General features: G+C 39.7%; 3 protein-coding genes across 9 annotated transcripts in view; 1 reads left to right on the top strand and 2 right to left on the bottom strand.

Moving 5' to 3' along the window:
• The window catches only part of strn3 (striatin, calmodulin binding protein 3), a 29,345-nt gene extending 18,948 nt beyond the window's left edge, over nucleotides 1-10,397 (bottom strand). For 2 of the 3 annotated variants that reach the window (XM_042436937.1, XM_042436939.1), the window contains exon 1: nucleotides 9,898-10,397. In XM_042436937.1, the coding sequence (XP_042292871.1) occupies nucleotides 9,898-10,182 (285 nt within the window). In that variant the 5' untranslated portion in view covers nucleotides 10,183-10,397. Of the gene's footprint in view, nucleotides 1-9,666; nucleotides 9,689-9,897 lie in introns of all 3 variants that reach the window. The other variant, XM_042436938.1, reaches the window with a different exon arrangement.
• A 1,285-nt stretch (nucleotides 10,398-11,682) lies between these two features.
• Nucleotides 11,683-18,907, top strand: ap4s1 (adaptor related protein complex 4 subunit sigma 1). The gene is made up of 6 exons (XM_042387747.1): nucleotides 11,683-11,977; nucleotides 13,808-13,964; nucleotides 14,052-14,138; nucleotides 14,241-14,309; nucleotides 15,318-15,329; nucleotides 18,124-18,907. Exons 2-6 carry the CDS (start codon nucleotides 13,827-13,829, stop codon nucleotides 18,250-18,252), a joined length of 435 nt encoding a protein of 144 aa, XP_042243681.1. The 5' UTR covers nucleotides 11,683-11,977; nucleotides 13,808-13,826; the 3' UTR covers nucleotides 18,253-18,907.
• A 1,177-nt stretch (nucleotides 18,908-20,084) lies between these two features.
• Nucleotides 20,085-23,737, bottom strand: part of hectd1 (HECT domain containing 1) — a 45,434-nt gene continuing 41,781 nt past the window's right edge. For all 5 annotated transcript variants that reach the window (XM_042387742.1, XM_042387741.1, XM_042387744.1 and 2 more), the window contains 5 exons: nucleotides 23,596-23,674; nucleotides 23,287-23,380; nucleotides 21,814-21,964; nucleotides 21,543-21,687; nucleotides 20,085-20,739 (listed from right to left, as the gene is read on the bottom strand). In XM_042387742.1, coding sequence (XP_042243676.1) covers nucleotides 20,602-20,739; nucleotides 21,543-21,687; nucleotides 21,814-21,964; nucleotides 23,287-23,380; nucleotides 23,596-23,674 — 607 coding nt within the window. In that variant the 3' untranslated portion in view covers nucleotides 20,085-20,601. The remainder of the gene's footprint in view (nucleotides 20,740-21,542; nucleotides 21,688-21,813; nucleotides 21,965-23,286; nucleotides 23,381-23,595; nucleotides 23,675-23,737) is intronic.

The following is a 23,737-nucleotide window of genomic DNA, read 5'->3' as shown; positions in this document are numbered from 1 at the left end:
ATCAAAATGATCAATTATTAAAGAAGCTGCAGATTAATTCTATCAATTGATTAACTAATTGTCACAGTTGTAGTTGTGATCCTGTCAGTTTCAACCAGTTTAACCAGCAGATTGAACCATTAATCCAGTTTGTTGTGTTGTGTTTAAGACGTGATTGATCCTCAGACCAGCTGGAGGCGTCGGGATTACGTCACACCTGTCGGTCCTGATCAATGTGCTGCTGAAGCTTTAGTTAGACGCTGTGTGTGTGTGTGTGTGTGTGCGTGTGTGTGGTAACGCAGAGTCTCTTCACAGCCAGGTTGTTTGGATCTGACGAGTGTGTTCTCAGATCACGTCCCCTCCCGTCCCCTCCCGTCCCGCTGCACCTGGTGAGCATGAATCAAGCGCTCCCTAGAGAGCCGGAGTGAGAGGCAGTGAGGTCAGAGGACGGCAGGGGTGTGTGAGAGAGAAGTGAGCTCAGTGGCCCAGATTTACCCGGCTGACAGATTTACTCAGGCCGAAGGTGGGGGTGGGAGGGGTGGGGGGGTGATCAGGGCCGATCCTCCGAACAACTGCATCATTAACACACACTCTATTTATAAAAATCAATTTCAACAATCATCAAATAACTAAAAATATTAAGTGTAAACCAGCGATCAAAAGTTGTTGCTGCTCTCGTCTCTTCAGATTGTGAATGACAGGCGGCTGAACCTCCGCCTGCTGGTGTGTGTGTGTGTGTGTGTGTGTGTGTGTGTGTGTGTTGGAGTTATTTCAGGTCGGTCTACTTTTAGCGTCCAGCTGGGATCGGGCTGTCAGAGCAGGGCCCAGTAGGCCAGGACGCCTAATTACAGCCTGCCGTCCCGCAGCTTTGCCCTCTTTACCAAAAACATGTAGTTACCACGGCGATGCCACAGTCACACACCTACACACATCCATGAGACCCCCCCCCCCACCCCACCTCCAGGTACACCATGACCTTTGAACCCTGCACTACGACTCGAGCTGCTCTGAGTTCAGCCCAGAAAACAACATCATGCTCTTTAATATTCATCTTCTATCAATGAAGTGACTAATCAATAGACAATAAATTAACTGCCAACTCTTTAGATAACTGATTGTTTTTCTGATGCTTTCTTTTGGTCCTTCTCTCAACTATCAGTGTTTTCTAAGAGATAAATACTCCACAAACCCAGAGAGTCACATGACAACACTTCCACAACCTTCAAAGACTTTTCTGACCGTCTGGATGAAGAATATTCAGCTAACGATCGTTCATCAACGATTCGATCGACAGAAAGTTTTGTTGCTTTCAGCTTCTCCACTGTGAGAAATTTGATGCTTTTTTTTTTGTCATATTTGAATCTAAGATGAATGTTTTTGGGATTTGTTTGTTTACAAGCTGTTGAAGCTGTAAACAGAAACCGTGTTCCTGCACATGCTCAGTAGCGTCTTCCGTACACAGAACTACTCTCCAGAGACTGAAAACATGATGCTGTTATTAGTCTTTGGAGCCGTTTCTAAACAAACTAACGTGACCAAACTCTTGATGATGAAGGAACATGTGACCCAGAGCAGCGCTGTGACTCACTGACGGGTTTTTAATCAGATAGATCAGCTTTGATACACACACGATACTCGTTAGGAGATCAGTTCATTGTTGGTTTGGATCCAAACAATAAATGATGTAATCAGACGACACCAACAGCTTCATTTAATCAATTTAAATAGTGAAACACTGGAAACGTTTAAGTTTCAAACTGACACTTGTCCATGTGAGCGGAGGAGCTTCCTGCTACCATGGCAACGGTGTTTACTGCAGGTCTGATAGTTTGATCTGATGACAATCACAGAAAGCTTTAAGATTAACGAGACGCCTTTAACTTCACTACAAAACAAACATCAGCTGTTTTATTTCCATCCTGGTTTCCAGAAGCAGACGTAGAAGCAGCAGTTTGACCTTCTGGCTTTAAAATCGACTAATTATCAGAAGAGCAGCTGATTAATTTTCTGTGGGTTGATTAATGGCTGCAGCTCTGGATGTTTCTTCTCATATGAAGGTTAACTGACAGGCTGCTGTTTTCTCCTCCTCGCTCTAATGGCAGCAGCTCACATAGAAACTGAGCATCAATATTTTACATCTTCAGGTGCTTTTAACCAGCCGGGACAGTAAGACTCATCTGCTGCTTCCTGTGAAGCTCTAACAGGACAAATCAGAAACCAGAGTATACTTAAAACAATGATTTATTAAAACTAAAAGAGGACGATGATGCAGGAGGAAGGAGAGAGACTCCTTCATCAGTATCCAGAGAGCAGCAGCAGCAGCCTCGGAGCTGAACCTGCTTCACCAACAACAAACAGAGCTGTGTGTGTGTGTGTGTGTGCAGGGTGTGAAAGGGAAGCAGGGCGTGAATATCGTGATAATACCATGTTGAAACTGCGGGCAGGGCGCAATCTGTCGACTCGACCCAGAGTACACAAACAAACACGGACAAAGTGAAGCGTCGCTTCGTTTCACTGCAGAAACACTGAGTCACATCAGACTGTCTCTACAGTCGAACTACACGCAGCAACACTCAGACACTTTATCTCCTTCCACCACATCTGAAGAAGTGTGAAGATTAAAAAGCATCTGCATGGTGTGAGACGGGATTATTGGTGACTATAAAAGACACAACAACAACAACAGTCACGATGGTGATCTTTGTGATTTCCTGTCATGTGACCGTGACGTCAGAAACGCAGCAGACGGATCAGAGAGGCAGTCAGACTCTGCTGAGAGTGACGAGGAGTCAATAAATCCACAGAAAATCAATTAACTACTGTTTTTATGATGGAATCATCGTTTTGAGTCATTTATTAATAGAAAGACGTCTCAGGCTTTGAAATAAAAACATTTTACAGACCGACTGATCAGCTGATTGAGAAATGAAATAACTGTCAGTTGCAGCTTTTTACATTCAAACTCACTCAGGATTCAGTCGTTTTCATTCACACGTTTCTGTTTCTGCTGTCAAACATCTCAACAAGTATAAAACGTTGGATTGATTAATCTGATCAAAGCTGATCACATCTATTAATCTACAGAAACAAAGCTCAGAGCGGGGCGATCGAGCCGATTCATCATTTTAATTTTCTTTTCTGTGAAACGCAGGATTGAAACATGATGTTTATAAGATAATGAAACAGCTGCAGCACCTTCATCATCCTGCTGTAAAATATATAAATATATCATCCCTCACAGCCGCTGACTGTCAGAACCAGATGAGTCTAATAACTAGAGTTTAATCAGCAGTCGGACTGTTTCTACGCAGCAGGTAGAGACGAACCGACGGTCTGAGCAGCCGCCTGCTGTCACAACAGTCACACCTGGAAACATGAAACTGATCACAGCTAACGTAGCAGCTAGCATCTCTGCTACGCTTTCACTACAAATAACATAGTTGTGCATATTATAATAACTCGACGAGATTTTACACATCGTGCAAAAACAAAAAACGGCGCTGACGGAGTTTAATGACTTCACACGTTGTTTTAAACTCTGACTGTATAAAATCTTCCTGTTTGTTATGTGAATTATCAGCTCAAAGCCATTGATCAAGAAAATAATCAGCAGATTAATCGATAATGAAAATAATCTTTAGTTTCAGCCCTACACCAGTTGAGTCTGCAACCAATGATCATTTTGATTTTTGACTAATCTGCTGATTGTTTCCTTGACTTAAAGATTATTGTTTTGTTTATAAAAAGTCAGTAAATCCTGTAAAATGTTTGTTATAATTTCTTCTGTCGGCTCAACAGTTAAAAACCCAAAGAAATTTACTGTCATTTAGACATAAAAGCTTAAAATTGTCACATTTGAGAAGAAAATATTTACTATTTCTGCTTTAAAAAATATATTATTCAATGATCAAACTTCCTGTCAGTCTAATCCTGAACAGGTTTACTTTCATTCACATTAAGCTCAAATGTGAAACATAAAGAATTATTTCCTGCCTCAGCTAATAGTGACGTCCTGTCAATCATCTTATCAATAACTCTGATCAGGATGCGTCACACCAACAACATGCAGACGTGTTTCCCATCATGCTCTGCTGCTTCCTGCTTCCTCTGACTGAAGATTTTAACCGGAGACTCATTTAGTGGTTCTGATGCTTCTGTCAATCATCTACAGGTGCAGGTGTTGACCTTTGACCTCTATGATGTCAGAGAGGTCAGTGACTCGGTCTGACTGGATAACAGCTGAGGTCAGATCACTGAGAGTAAATGTTTGTTGTTGCATTTTATCAATTTTCCCCCAAAAAACTGTAATTGATTAAATGTTTCAGTCATTTTTGAAGCTCAAACATCAGAAATCTGCTGGTTTCAGTTTCTCAGACGGAAACAGAACGACTGTTAGACTTTTATTATACATATTCATATATCTATCTATTTATAGCCTTATTTATCTTTCTTCACATTCATGCAGGTAGAAGTAGGAACTGTTTGTTTTTATCATTATTATTATTTTCTTAATATTGAACCTGGAACATGATGAAATCCGGTTCTGCTGTTTAACATGTAAAACTATAAAAGAGAAACAGAAAATGGAGGCAAAAACACAACAATCCAGCCTGTAAAATGACTCAACTCTGTGACATCTTGGAGTTTTCTAGATAAAGTATTATTGTGGAGAACGTGTGTCGGTTTATCGGCAGTAAACGCCGACGGGAACGTCGGAGCTCGTCTCTCAACGTCGACACCTTCACTGGTTTTTTTTCTTCCTGGTTTGTTTCTTATCAGGAACTCTGACGGAGTCATGCTGAAGGCATCCAGTGTCACACCGCAACAAGTCCCAGCAGAGCAAACACAGAATGTACTGAGATCCTGTCATTACACACACACACACACACACACACACACACACACACACACACACACACGTCTGCCTGCTGCAGGGTGTGTTATGACAAAGCCATGAACACATTTCAGCACTTCATACTATCTCTCTCTCACACACACACACACACACACACACACACACACACACACACACACACACACACACACACACACACACACACTCACACACACACACACACACACACAACTGCAGCCTGAATGAACAAACCTACAGCGTGAAACAGTCGGAGGAAGGTTGAAGGAACAACAACACGCTGTAGCTGCTCATCGGTGAAACAAACATGTCGATCAGCTGGATGTAGAAAGTCTGATTTCTTTTCTGTGTTCAGCAGGAAACTCAAAGCAAATTCACAAACTGACTTCTGATATTGATACTGGAGACAAGCGGCGACCTTTCAGTCTGATACTGTTAACATGTGATTCAGGAGGAAGCTGGAGAGGTTGTGCTCAGTAGCTCCAATAATTTATTAAATATACAGTAACGTGCAAAAGTTTAAAAGCACTTTAAACGTTTAGATTCTTCTCTATAATGAATAAAAACCATCAGGAGGCGTCTGATCATCTGCAGCAGGACAACAAACATCCATCCACAGTCATAAAGATCTATCTTCAGTCTCTGATCTCAACGTCATGGAGTCAGTCTGAACATGAAGACACAGAAGAAGAACTGTGGCGACTTCTCCGAGATGCAGAAACACTGAGGAGAACTGCTGCTGATTTAAAGACCAAATACTGATTTACTTTAAGTTTCTGCTGTTTACTCAACTTAGGATCAAATTAACTGATCAATAAAAACTATTCATGGCCTTATTTTTATAGAGTTTGGCTGATATAAAAATGTTCAAACTGGTTTGATATGAAGCCGAACTCTGCACCAGACTGGAGATACTGAATTCTACCAGCAGGTGTTGCAGGTGACTGAGCTGCTGTGGGTGGAACATAAAGAACCTGAACGTCAGTCAGTCTTTATTTCTCATAACAATCATTCAACTTAACTTTTCTTCTTGTGTTTGGGTTCTGTGTGTGTAGTTGCAGTGTTTCCAGTTTAACAGCCAGAAACGGCACAGCACAGCTATGCTAACAATGCTAGCTATGCTAACTAGCTGCTAGCCGCCGTGCAGGCTGGTAAATGATCCGCCGCGTCCCTTTATATCTGCCAGTTGTCTTCAAAACACAAACTGCTCTCAGACTGCTGGAAGCAGCCCGGTCGGGTTCATCCGGGTTATCAGTGAGATCTGCACCGTCAGCCTGGGTCGGCCCAGGTCGGCCCGGGTCGGCCCGGTTCAGCCCAGGTCGGCCCGGGTCAGCCTCCCTCCTCCAGCTCGTCTGTAGCAGCCAGCAGCAGCCTCCCTGTCAGCGTCACAGCCTCTTTATGAGACTCTTAGATGTCTCATTATGATAAACGCCGGTTCAGTCGGTTCATATGAAATCAAACCGGTTTAAGAAACCAACCCAACCCTCAACAGTACTGTATATACACACACACACATAAAGTCTTTATACTTATTTATACTTAGGTTAAAAAAAATCAATACAAAAAATATGATTTCAAACTGGTGTGAAAGTGATCCTTAACCAGTAACCTTGTGGTTGGGATGGTTGCTTCAGCTTCTCAACAACATGAGTCAATTATAAACACATTAACACCAACAGACCAGTCAGACTGACCGCATGAGAACCAGTTAACACTGGAAGCAGAGGAGTCAGACTAAACAACTGAAAAAGAGAAAAGCATCACTGGGAGTCTACAGCCACTCTGCAGTGATACTATTATACAGTTCAACGGAGTTTGATCCAATCTATCAGTGTTTGATGAAGAGGTACTTGATCCCGTCTGACAGAGACGACATCACAAACTGTCTGAGTGTGAAAACAACACGTAAACACACCTGAACTACAGCAAAACACTTCAATCTCACATGTTTACTGGAAAATTATTAGAAACATGCAAAACAGCTCCTACACTCCTATAACTCATTCAGGTTACAAGACTTTATAATAACAACATGAAGCTACCGGACGTTTACAGGACTGTTATATGAATCATAACGAGACCAGCAGAGTCATTAATCTGCCATTTATTCAACAAACCCAGACGTACTTCAAACAACACTGGAACTCAAGTACTGTACTTAGATACAGTATTTGAGGTACTTGTACTTTACTTGAGTATTTCCATGTGATGCTACTTTCTACATTTCAGAGGGAAATATTGTACTTTCTACTCCACTACATTTATTTGACAGCTTTAGTTACTTTTCAGATGAAGATTTGACACAATGGATAATATAACAAGCTTTTAAAATACAACACATTGTTAAAGATGAAACCAGTGGTTTCCAACCTTTTTGGCTTTTGACGTCTTACAAAAAGCAGTGTGTAGTCGGGGTCACATTTCACATGTCTATGAGTTGTTAACAGCTCCACCAAATAGTGATTTTTCCCTCTAAACTTCTCACATGCTTTCATTTCAATAAATGTTCAAATGATCCAATATTTCAGCAAAAATCAAAGATTAGAGAAAAAGTCCAAAAACTGAAAACAGATTTGTGTATCAGAACTTTGTTTTTTCTTCTTTCCTCTCCCATTAATCATCTCACCACCCCTCAGATTTATCTGCTGACCCTTTGGAGGGGCCCGACCCCTAGGTTGGGAACCACTGGACTAAACTAGCTAACTGTATATAAAGTAGTGTAAACTAGCTCCACCTCCAGCAGCTACAACAGTAACATGCTGCTCTAACACTGATGCTTCACTATTAATAATCTAATGATGTCATATATAATAATATATCAGTCAGAGGGACCAAACCACTACTTTTACTGCAATACTTTAACTACATCAAGCTCATAATACTTATGTACTTTTACTGCAATACTTTAACTACATCAAGCTCATAATACTTATGTACTTTTACTGCAATACTTTAACTACATCAAGCTCATAATACTTATGTACTTTTACTGCAATACTTTAACTACATCAAGCTCATAATACTTATGTACTTTTACTGCAATACTTTAACTACATCAAGCTTATAAAACTTATGTACTTTTACTGCAATACTTTAACTACATCAAGCTCATAATACTTATGTACTTTTACTGTAGTAGGTTATTATACTTTTACTTATAGTGTAGTACTTTTTACATGACTGTATTGGTACTTCCACTTAAATAAAGGATATCTCGGTATATCTAGATCTGGGTATTTCTTTCTCTCAGGCTGATGATCAGACATTAGCAACATTAGCAACGTTAGCAGCTAGTTTAGGGGCTAGCGTGACAAACCAAAATGGCTGCAAACAGAGATTAGCCGACAGTCAGCTGGATTCACTTCTGCTTTACTAACGACTGACTTCATGTCCACAATAAAAGGTTTCAGTTTTCACATATTATGGGGTGAATAAAAACTCACAAGCTAAAAGAGGAGAGTGACAACACCAGTGAATGCTAAGAGCTGTGAAGCTAACGGCTAACGGCTAACGGTAACCCGGAGCTGAAGTCAGTTTCTGATTCGGAGTTAAGGGAAACATAAATAACGACATTTAAAGACTTTTTGTTTTGTGTTTCTTATTGTTCTGCTTGGTCAACAAAAAACAGACAAAACAGTTTGTAAAAACAAAAACTGTTTGGTGGTTTTATGTGTCTGTCAAAAATATCAATTAAAATAATAATACTGATATTTAGCAGCTGAATCTTGTTTTTTCACCACTTACACTTGTGAAAAACTGTCAGACATCGTAGCAAAAAGCATCAACACTGTTTAAAGCCACTTTCAGATTTGTGAAGCCTTTATTTTGCTTATGAAAACAGAAAACTTTTTTACCCCTCCTCCCAAAAAAGCACTTTACTTAGACTCGTCAAATCTGGACTGCGTTATTATTATTATCATTATTATTATTAATAATATCATTCTTAAGATTTGATGAGTCTAAGTATAGTGTTTTTTGATCTGGAACTGTTTAGATGTGGTCTTCTTTCTTTATCCTCATTTGGTCTGCTTTTGTTAACCAAGCAGAACAGTAATTAACAAAAAAACAAAAAGAAAAACAGTCGCTAAATATCATTACTCTCGCTTTTTTATTGATATTCATTATATTTCATTCATTCAAACCTCGGATATCACCTAGGTTTCCTTCGTTTCTAATGATGTCGAGATACAGAGTTCAAAAATAAGAGTTAGTAATAAATGAGGTAAGTTTGAATAGATCAGAAGACAAAACTCAGTGAAAACACCTGTAGACTGAGGTGCAGAGGTCTGAGATGTTCAGCTGTAGTCACACTGTTGATCTGAAGGATGTTCAAGATTAGTAAAAGTGTTTGGTCACAAACTAAAGACAGATTTTTCATTACATCTACAACCACCAGTTGTTCTTTATAACAAACTGTTATCTTGTCTGTTTTTGTTTTCCACGCAGAACAATAACAAACAGAAAAAACAACAACAAAAAATATCACCAAATATTATTATTTAACTTTTCCCTTGACGTCAAATCAGAAACTAACTTCGGCGTCTCGAGCGTTAACCCGTTAGCTTCGCCGCTTAGCCGTTAGGTTACAAACATTCCGGTTAGCCGTTACCGTTCGTGGCAATTTAAGGCGATTATTCTCTTAAACGGGAAGAGGAAAATCTAAGGTGGTTAATTACTGTGTCACGGCAACATCTTTGTTTTCAGAAAACATTCAACTCCACCCCATCCCCGGCTGTTGTTGTTGCTCTCAGCCGGGGCTAACCTACCCGCAGCTCGGCCCTCTCCACCTCCCTCAGCCGGGGCTAACCTACCCACAGCTCGGCCCTCTCCACCTCCCTCAGCCCGGGCTAACCTACCCACAGCTCGGCCCTCTCCAGCTCCCTCAGCCCGGGCTAACTGACCCACAGCACGGCCCTCTCCACCTCCCTCAGCCCGGGTAAACCTACCCACAGCTCGGCCCTCCTGTCTACCTCCCTCAGCCCGGGCTAACCTAACGTTACCCGCGGCTAGGCCCTCTCCACCTCCCTCAGCACGGGCTAACCTACCTGCAGCTCGGCCCTCTCCACCTCCCAGTGCGCCCTCTCCATCTCGAAGCGGGCCCATTCGTGCTGAATGTAGTGCAGGATACCGGGAATGGTGTACTGCTGCTGCGGCCGGGGCAGCTCGTCCGGCTGGTGCGGCACCATGACTCCTCCGCCGCCGCTGCTACCGCTGCCGCCTCCGATCGGCGGGGTCGCGCCGCTGCTGCTACCCGGCTGCTGCTGCTGCTGCGGCGGCTGCCGCGGGGCTCCCGCTCCGGCCCCTCCTCCTCCGCCGGGCTGCTCATCCATGTTTGTTTTTATTTAGAAAAGTAGAAGTAAAGTCCCGCTGAATGATTCCCGTCCCCCCCTGGAGCCCGTGTCTCCGCTCCGCCGCGGTGTGAGAGGCTGGCTGCCGCCGGAGCGCTGCGGTGATGCGGCTGCTGTGACGCGGTGTCTGTGTGTGGAGCTAACCGGCCGCCATTACTGCTGTCTCTCTCCCGGTCACCCGGCCGCGCTGCATGCCGGGATAGATCCGTCCTGTCATCCAAACACACTGACCCGCGTTCGCAGCACAGGAGAAAGCGTCGGAAATCTCAACTCCCATCTGATTCCAGCAGCAGTGAACTACAATTTATTAGAAATTCTACAGACTACAGATTCTACACACACACACACACACACAAATAAATAAATACATAAATAAATAAATACAAATGATGAAAAGTTGAAAAACAGTAGTCCAGCCACACACACTGGCTCATCATAATCCTGAGAAAAGTTTTCTTCTCGAGGTGGAAACAGCAGTGACTGATCTCAGGTCAGATCTGGTGGTTTGTTCCAGAGAGCAGATGCTTCGTCTGCAGACCTGGACAGACTGTAGTCAGTGAGCAGGTCAGATAATATACGTGGACCAAAAAACTAATTGATTAATTGAGAAAATAATCGCCAGGTTAATCTATAATGCAAATTATCTTTAGATGCAGCTACATTTCATAATAATGCATGAGTCAAATCAAGTAGATATCTTTCAACGTTACAGTCTTTTTAGTGCCAAAGTCCCTCTTTTTGTTACTATACTTCCACCGCAGCTCAACAGGGAAACACTGAGACTGTAAATGTGTCAGATATCCACTTGATATGACTAACTCAGACTGCTGAAGCCTGATATAAGCTTCACATCAACTTTTAAATGACTGTGTGGACACACTGTGGATTTGGCCTCCATCACTTACGTTGTGAAAAATTGTGAACTCGTCCTTTAAAGCCACTATTTGTAGACTTTGTATGATTTTGTTGCCTCCCAGTGGTTGAACAGTGACATCAACAGTGATGTAAAGCAGAGCTGCAGCCAGAATGTTAGACTGAAATCCAAACAGAACCTCACACACAAAAAGTCTGATTAACCATCTATAAACCATCTATAAAACTCTAAAATTAAACAAAATATTAACATCATATGAATTCAATTATCTATTTAGACAGATAGATAGATGAGTAATTTGTAATCGTAGAGTGTGAAGTGCTCGTCATGTCATTAAAAAGAAATATTACAGAGGACATGAAGTTCAAGCCATTATATAGTTATATTTACATAAATATGGTATAAATTACTTTTATTGTTGTTTGCATGATTTCTTTGCATATAACCACGATATCTATTTTTGGATTATGTGTATTTTATAATATTCATGAATAAATATGTACACAACATATATTTCTGTACATTAAACATTTAATGTTTTTGTTTTTCAGTAATCCGTGCGGAACATTAAAGATCTTATTTACTATTTTTACTGTTATCCTTAAACACAGCAGATGAGGGCCTTACTGCGCCTGCGCCGAAAGTGCTAACAGCTTTAGTTAGCTTTGTTAGCGTTGAAAACAGAAACCTTCCTGTCAGTTTTAATTGGATTTAACTGTTGAATGTTAACTGTCGGTGTGTAAACCGCCGTGAAGCCTCGGTGCTTTACAACAATTTATCTTCTGAGACAAGCTAACAGCAGCTAGCCTGTTAGCTAATGTAGCTACAGTTCAGATACAAGCTAACAGCAGCTAGCCTGTTAGCTAATGTAGCTGCACTTCAGATACAAGCTAACAGCGGCCGGTGAGTTCCTTTAATAACTGATAAGTTACGCAGTTTAACGGTCAGATAGGAACGTTCTGCTACATTTAAAACACCGTAATTAACGGTTATAATAAACGGTTATATTTCACAGTTATAAACCGCTTATATGTGACACGGTGATGTGCTGCCTTCAGGTGCTCCTCGGACAATCCGCAACCACTGCAATGGAAGATGTAAACATTTCACTGAACATCAGTGACTGTTTTTAAAATATCTGATATTCTAATTTATGCAATAAAGTCGTCATATATTCCGTTGAAAATATGAATCAATATTAAATAACATTAATGAACCAAATCACAATATGAATTAACTTTTATATTAATACTATTTGTAAACTAGTAATAAAACAGCCAAGATGCAGTTTGTTGAAGTAATATTACCTGAGGTTCAGGAGATGATTGGACAGGATACAGAAAAAAATACACAAAATTGTGATTTTTCTTTTCAAGCTTTCTTCTAATTTATATTTTATTTCTTGTGGATTTCAGTATTTTACCTCCTCAAGCCTCTAAAAGTTATTCAGATAAAACAAAATAAATCTCTCTAGAGCTGCAAGGTTAGTTAAATAATCGATTAGTCAATCAGAAGATTAATCAGCAACTATTTTGATAATTGAATACATGTTTTTGTCACTTTTTAAGCAAAAAATAAGACTGTCTGACACAACCAGACATTTGAAGATGTAACTTTGGATTCTGGGAAACTTTAACAGATATTTTTCACTATTTTCTGACATTTTATGGACAAAACATCAACAGATGAATCAAGACAATAATCAGTAATTTAACTGGTTGATGATGTAACGTGATGAAGAGTCTCAGGTAGACTTTGCTTTATTTTAAAGGTCAGAGGTCACTGAGTTCCTGAGTGTGAATGAAACAGACTCAGATAATAAACACTGACAGTGAACTCAAACAGCAGAAACTTTCTTATATTTTCAGATTTGACTGATAAGATCGAATCAAATATATTAAAATACAGATTTAAACACATTATGTGCTGTTCTAAAGTTGTTTAATTCTGATCTGATTATCAGATACTTGTTGGAAGTTTGTTTTGGAGTCAATTTCTTTTAATTTTGGATAAAAAACCAAATATACAAAGGAAACAATAAGAAAAGTGTTTTTGTTCTATTTGTCTGTAATAAAATCTTCAACAACATCCAGAATATTTTTGTGTAAATACAGAAATATGAACCGATCCACAGAAATCAGCTGGGAAATATATTGATATTATATCAATATCATGATATGAGACCAGTAACATGTTAGATTAAGTATATCGTGATATTATAATATGATGTTTTACAGTAAAATTACATCATTTTCTCAGCACTCGTCCAGCTGTTCTGTTATTTGTTTTTATTCACTTAGTCATTATAATCACATTACTGATGATTACTGATCAAATATGTCATTGTGTTAAATATTTAGTGAAACCAGTAATCATCTCTACAATATTGTTGTAATATCAATATCAAAGTATTTGGTCAAAAATATTGTGATATTTGATTTTGTTCATATGACAGCAGCTCGATGTCACTGCATCATGTTTATCTCCACATATACTAACAATATATATACATATATATGTATATATGTATATATATATATGTATATATATATATGTATATGTACTTGACCTGATTAGTTATTAACCTGATTATTTATTAACCTGATTAGTTATTAACCTGATTATTTATTAACCTGATTAGTTATTAACCTGGTTATTTATTGTTTATCGTCTCTGTTGATGATGTTTCGGTCTCTATTGTCGTGACAACAGTCGGACTCTTCTGTGTTTCAGGCCGGCAGCCAATCAGAGGATGATAAAGTTCGTGCTGATGGTGAACCGGCAGGGTCAGACGCGGCTGTCTAGGTATTACACACCTGTGGAGCTGAGCAGGAGGGCGCCGCTGGAGGCCGACGTGGTTCGCTGCTGTCTGTCCCGCAAGAAAGACCAGGTCCCTGAAGTATCCGCCATGTTCAGTTAACTGACACGAAAACACGTCATGGTCCTTTAACACGACTCCTCTCTGCTTTTTTTCCAGTGTTCCTTTGTGGAGTATAAAGACTTTAAACTGGTTTACCGCCAGTATGCTGCTCTCTATATCGTGGTGGGAGTCACAGACAGCGAGGTGAGAACCTTAAAGGAACAGTTCAACATGTTCTTCTTTCTCTCTGAGGGTGAAACAGGAAACATGATGGTTTATTTAAACAGTTTGTTTCGTCTCCTGCAGAACGAGCTCTCCGTCTACGAGCTGGTGCACAACTTTGTAGAGGTTTTGGATAAATACTTCAGCCGAGTGGTGAGTTCAGACTTTTCAACTGCAGCAATTAATTGGTTAATTGGTTTGATAATCAAATAAGTCATTTTTCTCTGTGTCATGTGACAGTAAAGTGAATATTTCTGGATGTTGATCAGTTGATCAGACGTCACCATGAACTGTATGAAATTATAACAAGACAAAAACAGTTGAAAATAATGTGCAGATGAATCGATTATAAACATAATTGTTATCTGAATTTCTTGCATCACTGCAGCTGATCAGCTGATCAGGACTGAATATTTAAGCTCAACAAGATATTTAATAAAAGCAGAAAGTAAAACGTTGTCAGAAACAAAAGATTTAACTTTTTTAACAGACTTTGTAGATCTGGTTTCAGCCTGATGACGTCAGCTGTTCTGCTCCGTTTGTGGACGAGTTTCATTCACTAAAATGTTCCCAAAGAGTAAAAACAGGAATCAGAAACCAGCCGACACGTTTATCAGTGTCAGTCGTCGTATTAAAGAAGCTGAAACTGTTTTATTTATTATATTAGAAAACATGAATCCAGCGACGTCTCATCAGAAATGATAAGAAAGATACGAGCTGCAACTAATCATTATTTTCATTATCAATGAATCTTTTGGTTATTTTCTTGATTAATTGATTAGTTGTTTGGTCCATAAAATGTCAGAAAATGGTGAAAAATATTGATCAGTGTTTCCTAAACATGACGTCATCAAATGTTTTGCTTTGTCAATAACTCAAAGATCTTCGGTTTCCTGTCAGAGAGACGAAAGAAACCAGAAAATATTCACATTAACAAGCTGGAATCAGAAAATTTCTGTTTTTATCTTAAAAAACGACTCAGAACGATTCATCAATTATCAAAATAGTTGATTAGTTTTCTGTTGATTAATCGTTGCAGCTCATCTGTGATGAATCAGCTTTACTCTGTTTTGCAGAGATTTTAGTTCCAAGTAATCTAAACATATTTTCAACCGTGTGTTTGCGTGTTATTGATTATTGATCTGTGTTTTGTCTCCACAGAGCGAACTGGACGTATCCTTTAACCTCCTTAAACCTCCTTAAACCTCCTTTAACCTCCTTAAACCTCCTTAAACCTCCTTTAACCTCCTTAAACCTCCTTAAACCTCCTTTAACCTCCTTAAACCTCCTTAAACCTCTTTTAACCTCCTTAAACCTCCTTAAACCTCTTTTAACCTCCTTTAACCTCCTTAAACCTCCTTAAACCTCCTTTAACCTCCTTAAACCTCTTTTAACCTCCTTAAACCTCTTTTAACCTCCTTAAACCTCCTTAAACCTCTTTTAACCTCCTTTAACCTCCTTAAACCTCTTTTAACCTCCTTTAACCTCCTTAAACCTCCTTAAACCTCCTTTAACCTCCTTAAACCTCTTTTAACCTCCTTGAACCTCTTTTAACCTCCTTAAACATCTTTAAACCTCTTTTAACCTCTTTTAACCTCTTTTAACCTCCTTAAATCTCCTCAAACCTCCTCAAACCTCCTTAAACCTTTTAACCTCCTTTAACCTCCTTAAGTCTCCTTAAGCCTCCTTTAACCTCCTTAAACCTCCTTTAACCTCCTCAAACCTCCTTAAACCTCTTTTAACCTCCTCAAACCTCCTTAAACCTCTTTTAACCTCCTTTAACCTCCTTAAACCTCCTTAAACCTCCTTAAACCTCCTTTAACCTCCTTTAACCTCCTTTAACCTCCTTTAACCTCCTTAAACCTCCTCAAACCTCCTTAAACCTCCTTAAACCTCCTTTAACCTCTTTTAACCTCTTTTAACCTCCTTAAACCTCTTTTAACCTCCTTAAACCTCTTTTAACCTCCTTAAACCTCCTTAAACCTCCTTTAACCTCCTTAAACCTCCTTAAACCTCCTTTAACCTCGTTAAACCTCGTTAAACCTCCTTAAACCTCTTTTAACCTCCTTTAACCTCCTTAAACCTCCTTAAACCTCCTTAAACCTCTTTTAACCTCCTTAAACCTCCTTAAACCTCTTTTAACCTCCTTTAACCTCCTTAAACCTCTTTTAACCTCCTTTAACCTCCTTTAACCTCCTTAAACCTCCTTAAACCTCCTTTAACCTCCTTAAACCTCTTTTAACCTCCTTAAACCTCTTTTAACCTCCTTAAACCTCCTTAAACCTCTTTTAACCTCCTTTAACCTCCTTAAACCTCTTTTAACCTCCTTTAACCTCCTTAAACCTCCTTAAACCTCCTTTAACCTCCTTAAACCTCTTTTAACCTCCTTAAACCTCTTTTAACCTCCTTAAACCTTCTTTAACCTCTTTTAACCTCCTTAAACCTCCTTAAACCTTTTAACCTCCTTAAACCTCTTTTAACCTCTTTTAACCTCCTTAAACCTCTTTTAACCTCCTTAAACCTCTTTTAACCTCTTTTAACCTCCTTAAACCTCTTTTAACCTCTTTTAACCTCCTTTAACCTTCTTAAACCTCTTTTAACCTCTTTTAACCTCCTTAAACATCCTTAAACCTCTTTTAACCTCCTTAAATCTCCTCAAACCTCCTCAAACCTCCTCAAACCTCCTTAAACCTTTTAACCTCCTTTAACCTCCTTAAGTCTCCTTTAACCTCCTCAAACCTCCTCAAACCTCCTTAAACCTCTTTTAACCTCCTCAAACCTCCTTAAACCTCTTTTAACCTCCTTAAACCTCCTTAAACCTCCTTAAACCTCTTTTAACCTCTTTTAACCTCCTTAAACCTCCTTAAACCTCCTTAAACCTCCTTAAACCTCCTTAAACCTCTTTTAACCTCCTTAAACCTCCTTAAACCTCCTTAAACCTCTTTTAACCTCCTTAAACCTCCTTAAACCTCTTTTAACCTCCTTTAACCTCCTTAAACCTCTTTTAACCTCTTTTAACCTCCTTTAACCTCCTTAAACCTCCTTAAACCTCCTTTAACCTCCTTAAACCTCTTTTAACCTCCTTAAACCTCTTTTAACCTCCTTAAACCTCCTTAAACCTCTTTTAACCTCCTTTAACCTCCTTAAACCTCTTTTAACCTCCTTTAACCTCCTTAAACCTCCTTAAACCTCCTTTAACCTCCTTAAACCTCTTTTAACCTCCTTAAACCTCTTTTAACCTCCTTAAACCTCCTTTAACCTCTTTTAACCTCCTTAAACCTCCTTAAACCTTTTAACCTCCTTAAACCTCTTTTAACCTCCTTAAACCTCTTTTAACCTCCTTAAACCTCTTTTAACCTCTTTTAACCTCCTTAAACATCCTTAAACCTCTTTTAACCTCCTTAAATCTCCTCAAACCTCCTCAAACCTCCTCAAACCTCCTTAAACCTTTTAACCTCCTTTAACCTCCTTAAGTCTCCTTTAACCTCCTCAAACCTCCTCAAACCTCCTTAAACCTCTTTTAACCTCCTCAAACCTCCTTAAACCTCTTTTAACCTCCTTAAACCTCCTTAAACCTCCTTAAACCTCTTTTAACCTCTTTTAACCTCCTTAAACCTCTTTTAACCTCCTCAAACCTCCTTAAATCTCTTTTAACCTCTTTTAACCTCTTTTAACCTCCTTAAACCTCCTTAAACCTCTTTTACGTCTTTTAACCTCCTTAAACCTCCTTAAACCTCTTTTAACCTCCTCAAACCTCCTTAAACCTCTTTTAACCTCCTTAAACCTCCTTAAACCTCTTTTAACCTCCTCAAACCTCCTTAAACCTCTTTTAACCTCCTTAAACCTCCTTAAACCTCTTTTAACCTCTTTTAACCTCCTTTAACCTCCGTAAATGTCCTTTAACTCCTTCAGCGTCGCTCTCTGTTCTGTCCAGATGTTTGTCGTGTTTCCTGACTCTGCGTCTCAGATCATGTTCAACCTGGACCGAGTCCACGTCATCCTGGACGAGATGATCCAGAACGGACACATCGTGGAAACCAACAAGAGCCGCGTCCTGGCGCCGCTCACCGCCCTCGACAAGATGGCCGACGGCTAAAGTGACGTCAGGGACCGACAGACTGTAAACCTGCAGCGTTGTGTTTAAAGGTTTTAATGTGAAGCTTCATCAATACATCAGACGTCAACATGAAGTTTCATTGATCAATTAATTATTGATCATCATGAAATTGATCGTTTGAAGGTTTGAACTCAGAAGTTTCACAAATATGTGAAAAAGTCAAAAGTTCAAACTGCTCCGAAACCAACTGAAGATCAATAATGATCAATAAGACATTTATCAAGTGATCACATGAAGGATCAGCCAATCAGATATATGGATCGACCTGACGTCTGCTGTATTGTACATTTTTTTAAAAATAAATAAAAAGTAAAAAGTTTATTTGTGATTTTTTGTGAATAATTAATCTGATATATATATATATATATATATATATATATATATATATTATAAATATGGTTGAAAGAACAGGAAACTGTGTGAAATAGAAACTAAATGGTGAGAATTTAGTTCCACACTGATAAGTGCAGATCAATGAAGATGATCAGAAAGTGATTGATTATCAAGTCAAAGCAGATTTATTCTTGTTTGTTTGATAAATATCAATGAAAAAAAGGAAAAGTGATGCAACATCCTGTCAGATGTACAAATAATATAAATAATAATAAAACTGAAGGACTTGTGATGATTTTAATGCTTCAGTAACATTATTGATCCTGATCAATAACATGTTGTCTCTGATATTTAACTGCACTTTACAGTCAAAACTAGTTTGATAGTTTTTATTCTCAAATTTGTGAGTAAAAGTGAAAAATCTTTACTTTTATTGATAAACGAACCTGAAACTGATTCTTCTCCTTTATTGATTAAATCAATAATGCAGTCTCACAGCTGCTTTATTCTGTTATTTGTTCCCAATCAATTCATATCAATGTTTTCTGTTTGTTTTAATTTGCTTTTTAATAAATACTGATGTACTGGTGTCCTGAGAGAAACCAGTATAAAGCACCAGTTCCACCTCTACGCAGGTGATGGGAGGTTTAATTTATATTAAAGAAAAGTAAATATTATAAAAATAAGTGAACGTTTTGCTGTGTTGGTTGTTTCTCAGGTCTCCAGTTAATAATGAAGGTTCATCTGTTTGTTTTCTTGATTAATTGATTAGTTGTTTGGTCTATAAAATGTCAGAAATTATGATAAACATCAATCATCAAAACGACTCAACTGTCCGAGTCTCAGAGAATTTAGACTTTTATTAAAAAACAATTAATTAGTTAAATAAATAGTTGATCAGTTTAATAGTTGGCAACTAATTGATTAATCAACTAATCATTGTTTTTTTTTAATAACAGAAAGAATGATGAGCAGTTTGATCTATTTTTTGATTCGTCTTCACAGATATAAAAGAATAAATGAGATATTTTAAATAAATGATAATTTTGGGTGAACTGACCCTTTAACTCTGCCTTTAAAAACACATCACACAAACCACACGACTCCGTCTTTACTTCATACTTTGCAAACATTTTAATGATTATTTTTTTTGGAGCATACACATTTGAAAATATCTGTTTACCTCAAACTGCAACTTGAGTTAAATAAATGTTTATAATATACAAAGAAAATACAAGGGAGAGCAGAGCTTCTTACTTTTTCCTCTTTTTTTTTTTTTTGTTTTTTTTTTCTCTTCAGATGTGCCTCGCACACAACCAGTGTTTTTGTCTCTATAGCTTCATTGTAAAAGAACACCAAATGCACTCCGACCTTTGACCTGTTACAGCCGGTCAGAAACAACCCGAAAAACAGTCTCACACACACGGAAAGCAATAAAACAAAATAAAAACAAAAAGAAAAAACAGGAGGAGGGAGGAAGAAAGAAGAAGAAGCATGATTGTTTGCTGAAGAAGAAGAAGAAGAAGAAGAAGAAGGAGGAGGAACTGAAAACAGAAGCTACGAGTCAAACCAGACACGAAGAAGAACTGAGGACAGACAGACGGGAGGAAGAGGAGGAGGAGGAAGGTCTCACACACACACACACACACACACACACACACACACACAGCAGCGTCTGACAGCAAACACAGGAAACCAGCAGCCAGGGGGTGAGGAAGATGATGCTGCTGCTGATGATGATGATGAAGATGAAGGGGGCGGGGTTAAGGATGAGGAAGGAGCACAGCTTTTCTTTAATTTTATTTCTGCAACATGAATTTTCCTCCTCCTCCTCCTCCTCCTCCTCTTCCTCCTCCTCCAGCAGCCGGTCAGTCAGTCCGTCAGTCGGCTGGTTTGGATTGGCTGGCTGATCCTGTCGATCACGCGGCGGCCGGCGGGTGGCGAGACGGACAGATGACGGAGCATGCTCAGTGCGGCGGCGGTGGCGGGCGGCGGTCAGTTGAGGTGGAAGCCTTTCTCCATGGTGGCGGCCAGCAGACGCTCCCGCATGATGTCCTCGGAGGAATATTCAGGGAGCTTCAGGTAGTGGACGCAGGTGTTGACTGACGGGTAGCTGGAGTCTGTGGCGTCCACCTGGGGGGGAGGGGGGGAGGGGCCAGCAGCAGCCAATCAGATTCACAGAAACATCATTTACATTATTTCACCTTCTGGAGGAAACGTCTCACAACAAACCCGAAGAACGACCTGTTGATCATTTTGTTGCCCTTATTACATATTTTATCTGTTTCAGGTTTATAGTGCCTTATTTCCTGTTTTGATTAGAAGGACTTTTATTTTGAAGGCGGCATTCTGGTACTCGCCCAGTTCCTGCTGCAGTAAAGATAAACAGTAAGATGAAAGAACAAAGAGGGGAAATGTAATGTTTTAGCATCTCCGGTTAGTGTTTGGTGTAATATTAATGTGTAGTTAGTTCTTAAAGTAATTTACATAATGTTTTATTACTGTTTGTTTAATTAATTGACTTAGCTTTAGCTTAATGTGAGCTAGTGTTGCGCGATGGTAAGCTAGCTGATATATTGTTTGTTTTGTGTTTTGTACGCAGCTCTTACGTTGGTTTTGGTCATTAAACCTAAAATCATCAGTTCAAGTGTCCGATCGTCTTTCAGTGGGAAACGCTACACTTATTATTCTGTTACGTTTATTCTTTCTGATGCTAATTTGTGCTGATAGTTTCAAAATAAGATGTTAAATCTGACGTCTCAGAACTTTCATCTTCTGAATTATTAAATATTATTTACTTGTGTGTTTTATTTAATGTCATAAAACTCTGAATCTGGATTTGAAATGGAGCAAAATAGAGAATAAAAGCAGAAATGTCTCTTATTTCTATCATCGTGTCTTCGACGCCGGAGCAGCCAATCAGAGGCGGCGTTTACCTTCCTGACGATGGTGAGGCGGGGGTGCAGGTTGGCGAGGCCTCCGGGGGGCAGCGTGGAGCAGCCGGTGGTAAACTGCAGGAAGGCTTTCCTCTCGTCTGACGACATCCCGCATAAAACTCTGACGAAGCGCAGGAAGCCGGGACTGCAGAGAGGAAGAGGAGGAGGAGGAAGAGGAGGAGGAAGAGGAAGAGGAAGAGGACAGAGTTAGAACCACAGAAGAAGACTCAGCTGACAGGCAGGCGAGTCACGTCACGGAGGGAGCAGCTACCTGTCTCTGGTGTAACCCAGCTTTGGTTCAGTGTAGTTGATGATGTCATCAGCGGTCCAGGAAGGTGATTGGTTGCCGCAGAGGATCATCTGGACTTCCTTATGGCTGAACGAGCTCAACTTCTCCATCGGAAACACTCGGTTGAATCCCTCTGAGGACCGAAGCAGAGGAACACCGTCGTCATCATCATCATCATCATCATCGTCAGAGTACTTCAACCTCATCATCATCATTATCATCAGAGTACATCAACCTCATCATCATCATCATCATCAGAGTACTTCTACTGTAACCTGATGCTGTGTAGTACAGTGTGTAGTACAGTGTGTGTGTAGTACAGTGTGTAGTACAGTGTGTGTGTAGTACAGTGTGTAGTAGTGTGTGTGTAGTACAGTGTGTAGTACAGTGTGTGTGTAGTACAGTGTGTAGTAGTGTGTGTGTAGTGCAGTGTGTAGTACAGTGTGTGTGTAGTACAGTGTTTAGTAGTGTGTGTGTAGTACAGTGTGTAGTACAGTGTGTGTGTAGTACTGAGTGTAGTAGTGTGTGTGTAGTACAGTGTGTAGTACAGTGTGTAGTACAGTGTGTGTGTAGTACTGAGTGTAGTAGTGTGTGTGTAGTACAGTGTGTAGTACAGTGTGTAGTACAGTGTGTGTGTAGTACTGAGTGTAGTACAGTGTGTAGTACAGTGTGTGTGTAGTACAGTGTGTGTGTAGTACAGTGTGTAGTACAGTGTGTAGTACTGTGTGTGTAGTTCAGTGTGTGTAGTACTGTGTGTGTGTAGTACTGAGTGTAGTACTGTGTGTGTAGTACAGTGTGTAGTACAGTGTGTAGTACAGTTTGCAGTACAGTGTGTGTGTAGTACAGTGTGTAGTATTGTGTGTGTAGTACAGTGTGTAGTACAGTGTGTAGTACAGTTTGCAGTACAGTGTGTGTGTAGTACAGTGTGTGTAGTTCAGTGTGTGTGTAGTACAGTGTGTAGTACAGTGTGTGTGTAGTACAGTGTGTGTGTAGTACAGTGTGTAGTACAGTGTGTGTGTAGTACAGTGTGTGTGTAGTACAGTGTGTAGTTCAGTGTGTGTGTAGTACAGTGTGTAGTACAGTGTGTGTGTAGTACAGTGTGTGTGTAGTACAGTGTGTAGTACAGTGTGTGTGTAGTACAGTGTGTGTGTAGTACAGTGTGTAGTTCAGTGTGTGTGTAGTACAGTGTGTAGTACAGTGTGTAGTACAGTGTGTAGTACAGTGTGTAGTACAGTGTGTGTGTAGTACAGTGTGTAGTACAGTGTGTAGTACTGTGTGTGTGTAGTACAGTGTGTAGTACAGTGTGTAGTACTGTGTGTGTGTAGTACAGTGTGTAGTACAGTGTGTGTGTAGTACAGTGTGTGTGTAGTACAGTGTGTGTGTAGTACAGCGTGTAGTACAGTTTGCAGTACAGTGTGTGTGTAGTACAGTTTGCAGTACAGTGTGTATTTGTACCTCTGAAGGCCTCCATCTGTTTCTGGATGCCGGTGTGCATACAGAAGTCAAACATCAGCTCTACGTACTCCTCGGCGTTCTCCATCGTCACCATCTGAACACAAACGTTTACTTTCACTCAGTGATTTCATTTCACTTCCTGAAAACATCTGAAACTCTGAACTGCTGCGTTTGTTGTTCTGTCAACATCGGTACAACGTCACAGTAACAGATTGATGTATTTTTATATTTTCTCGTGTTAAACATTATTTGCTTCAACAAAGACATAAAGTGTTGCCGTGGTGACAGACGGCGTTCAGGTGTTTTTACCTCGTCGTCTCCGTTCGGTTTGAGATCCACAGCTGAGAAACCGTGAACCTTTGAGGACGGACAAAACTGGAAGTTCAACCTGAGGAAAGAGACCAGAGTTCATTTAACTCAACAACCTTCATCACATGTGAGTCTGTCATTG

The sequence above is a fragment of the Thunnus maccoyii genome, chromosome 16 (genome assembly GCF_910596095.1).
Source record: "Thunnus maccoyii chromosome 16, fThuMac1.1, whole genome shotgun sequence".
Lineage (NCBI taxonomy): Eukaryota > Metazoa > Chordata > Actinopteri > Scombriformes > Scombridae > Thunnus > Thunnus maccoyii.
The sequence above is the reverse complement of the archived record's forward strand: the minus strand, read 5'-3'. Positions and strand labels throughout refer to the sequence as shown.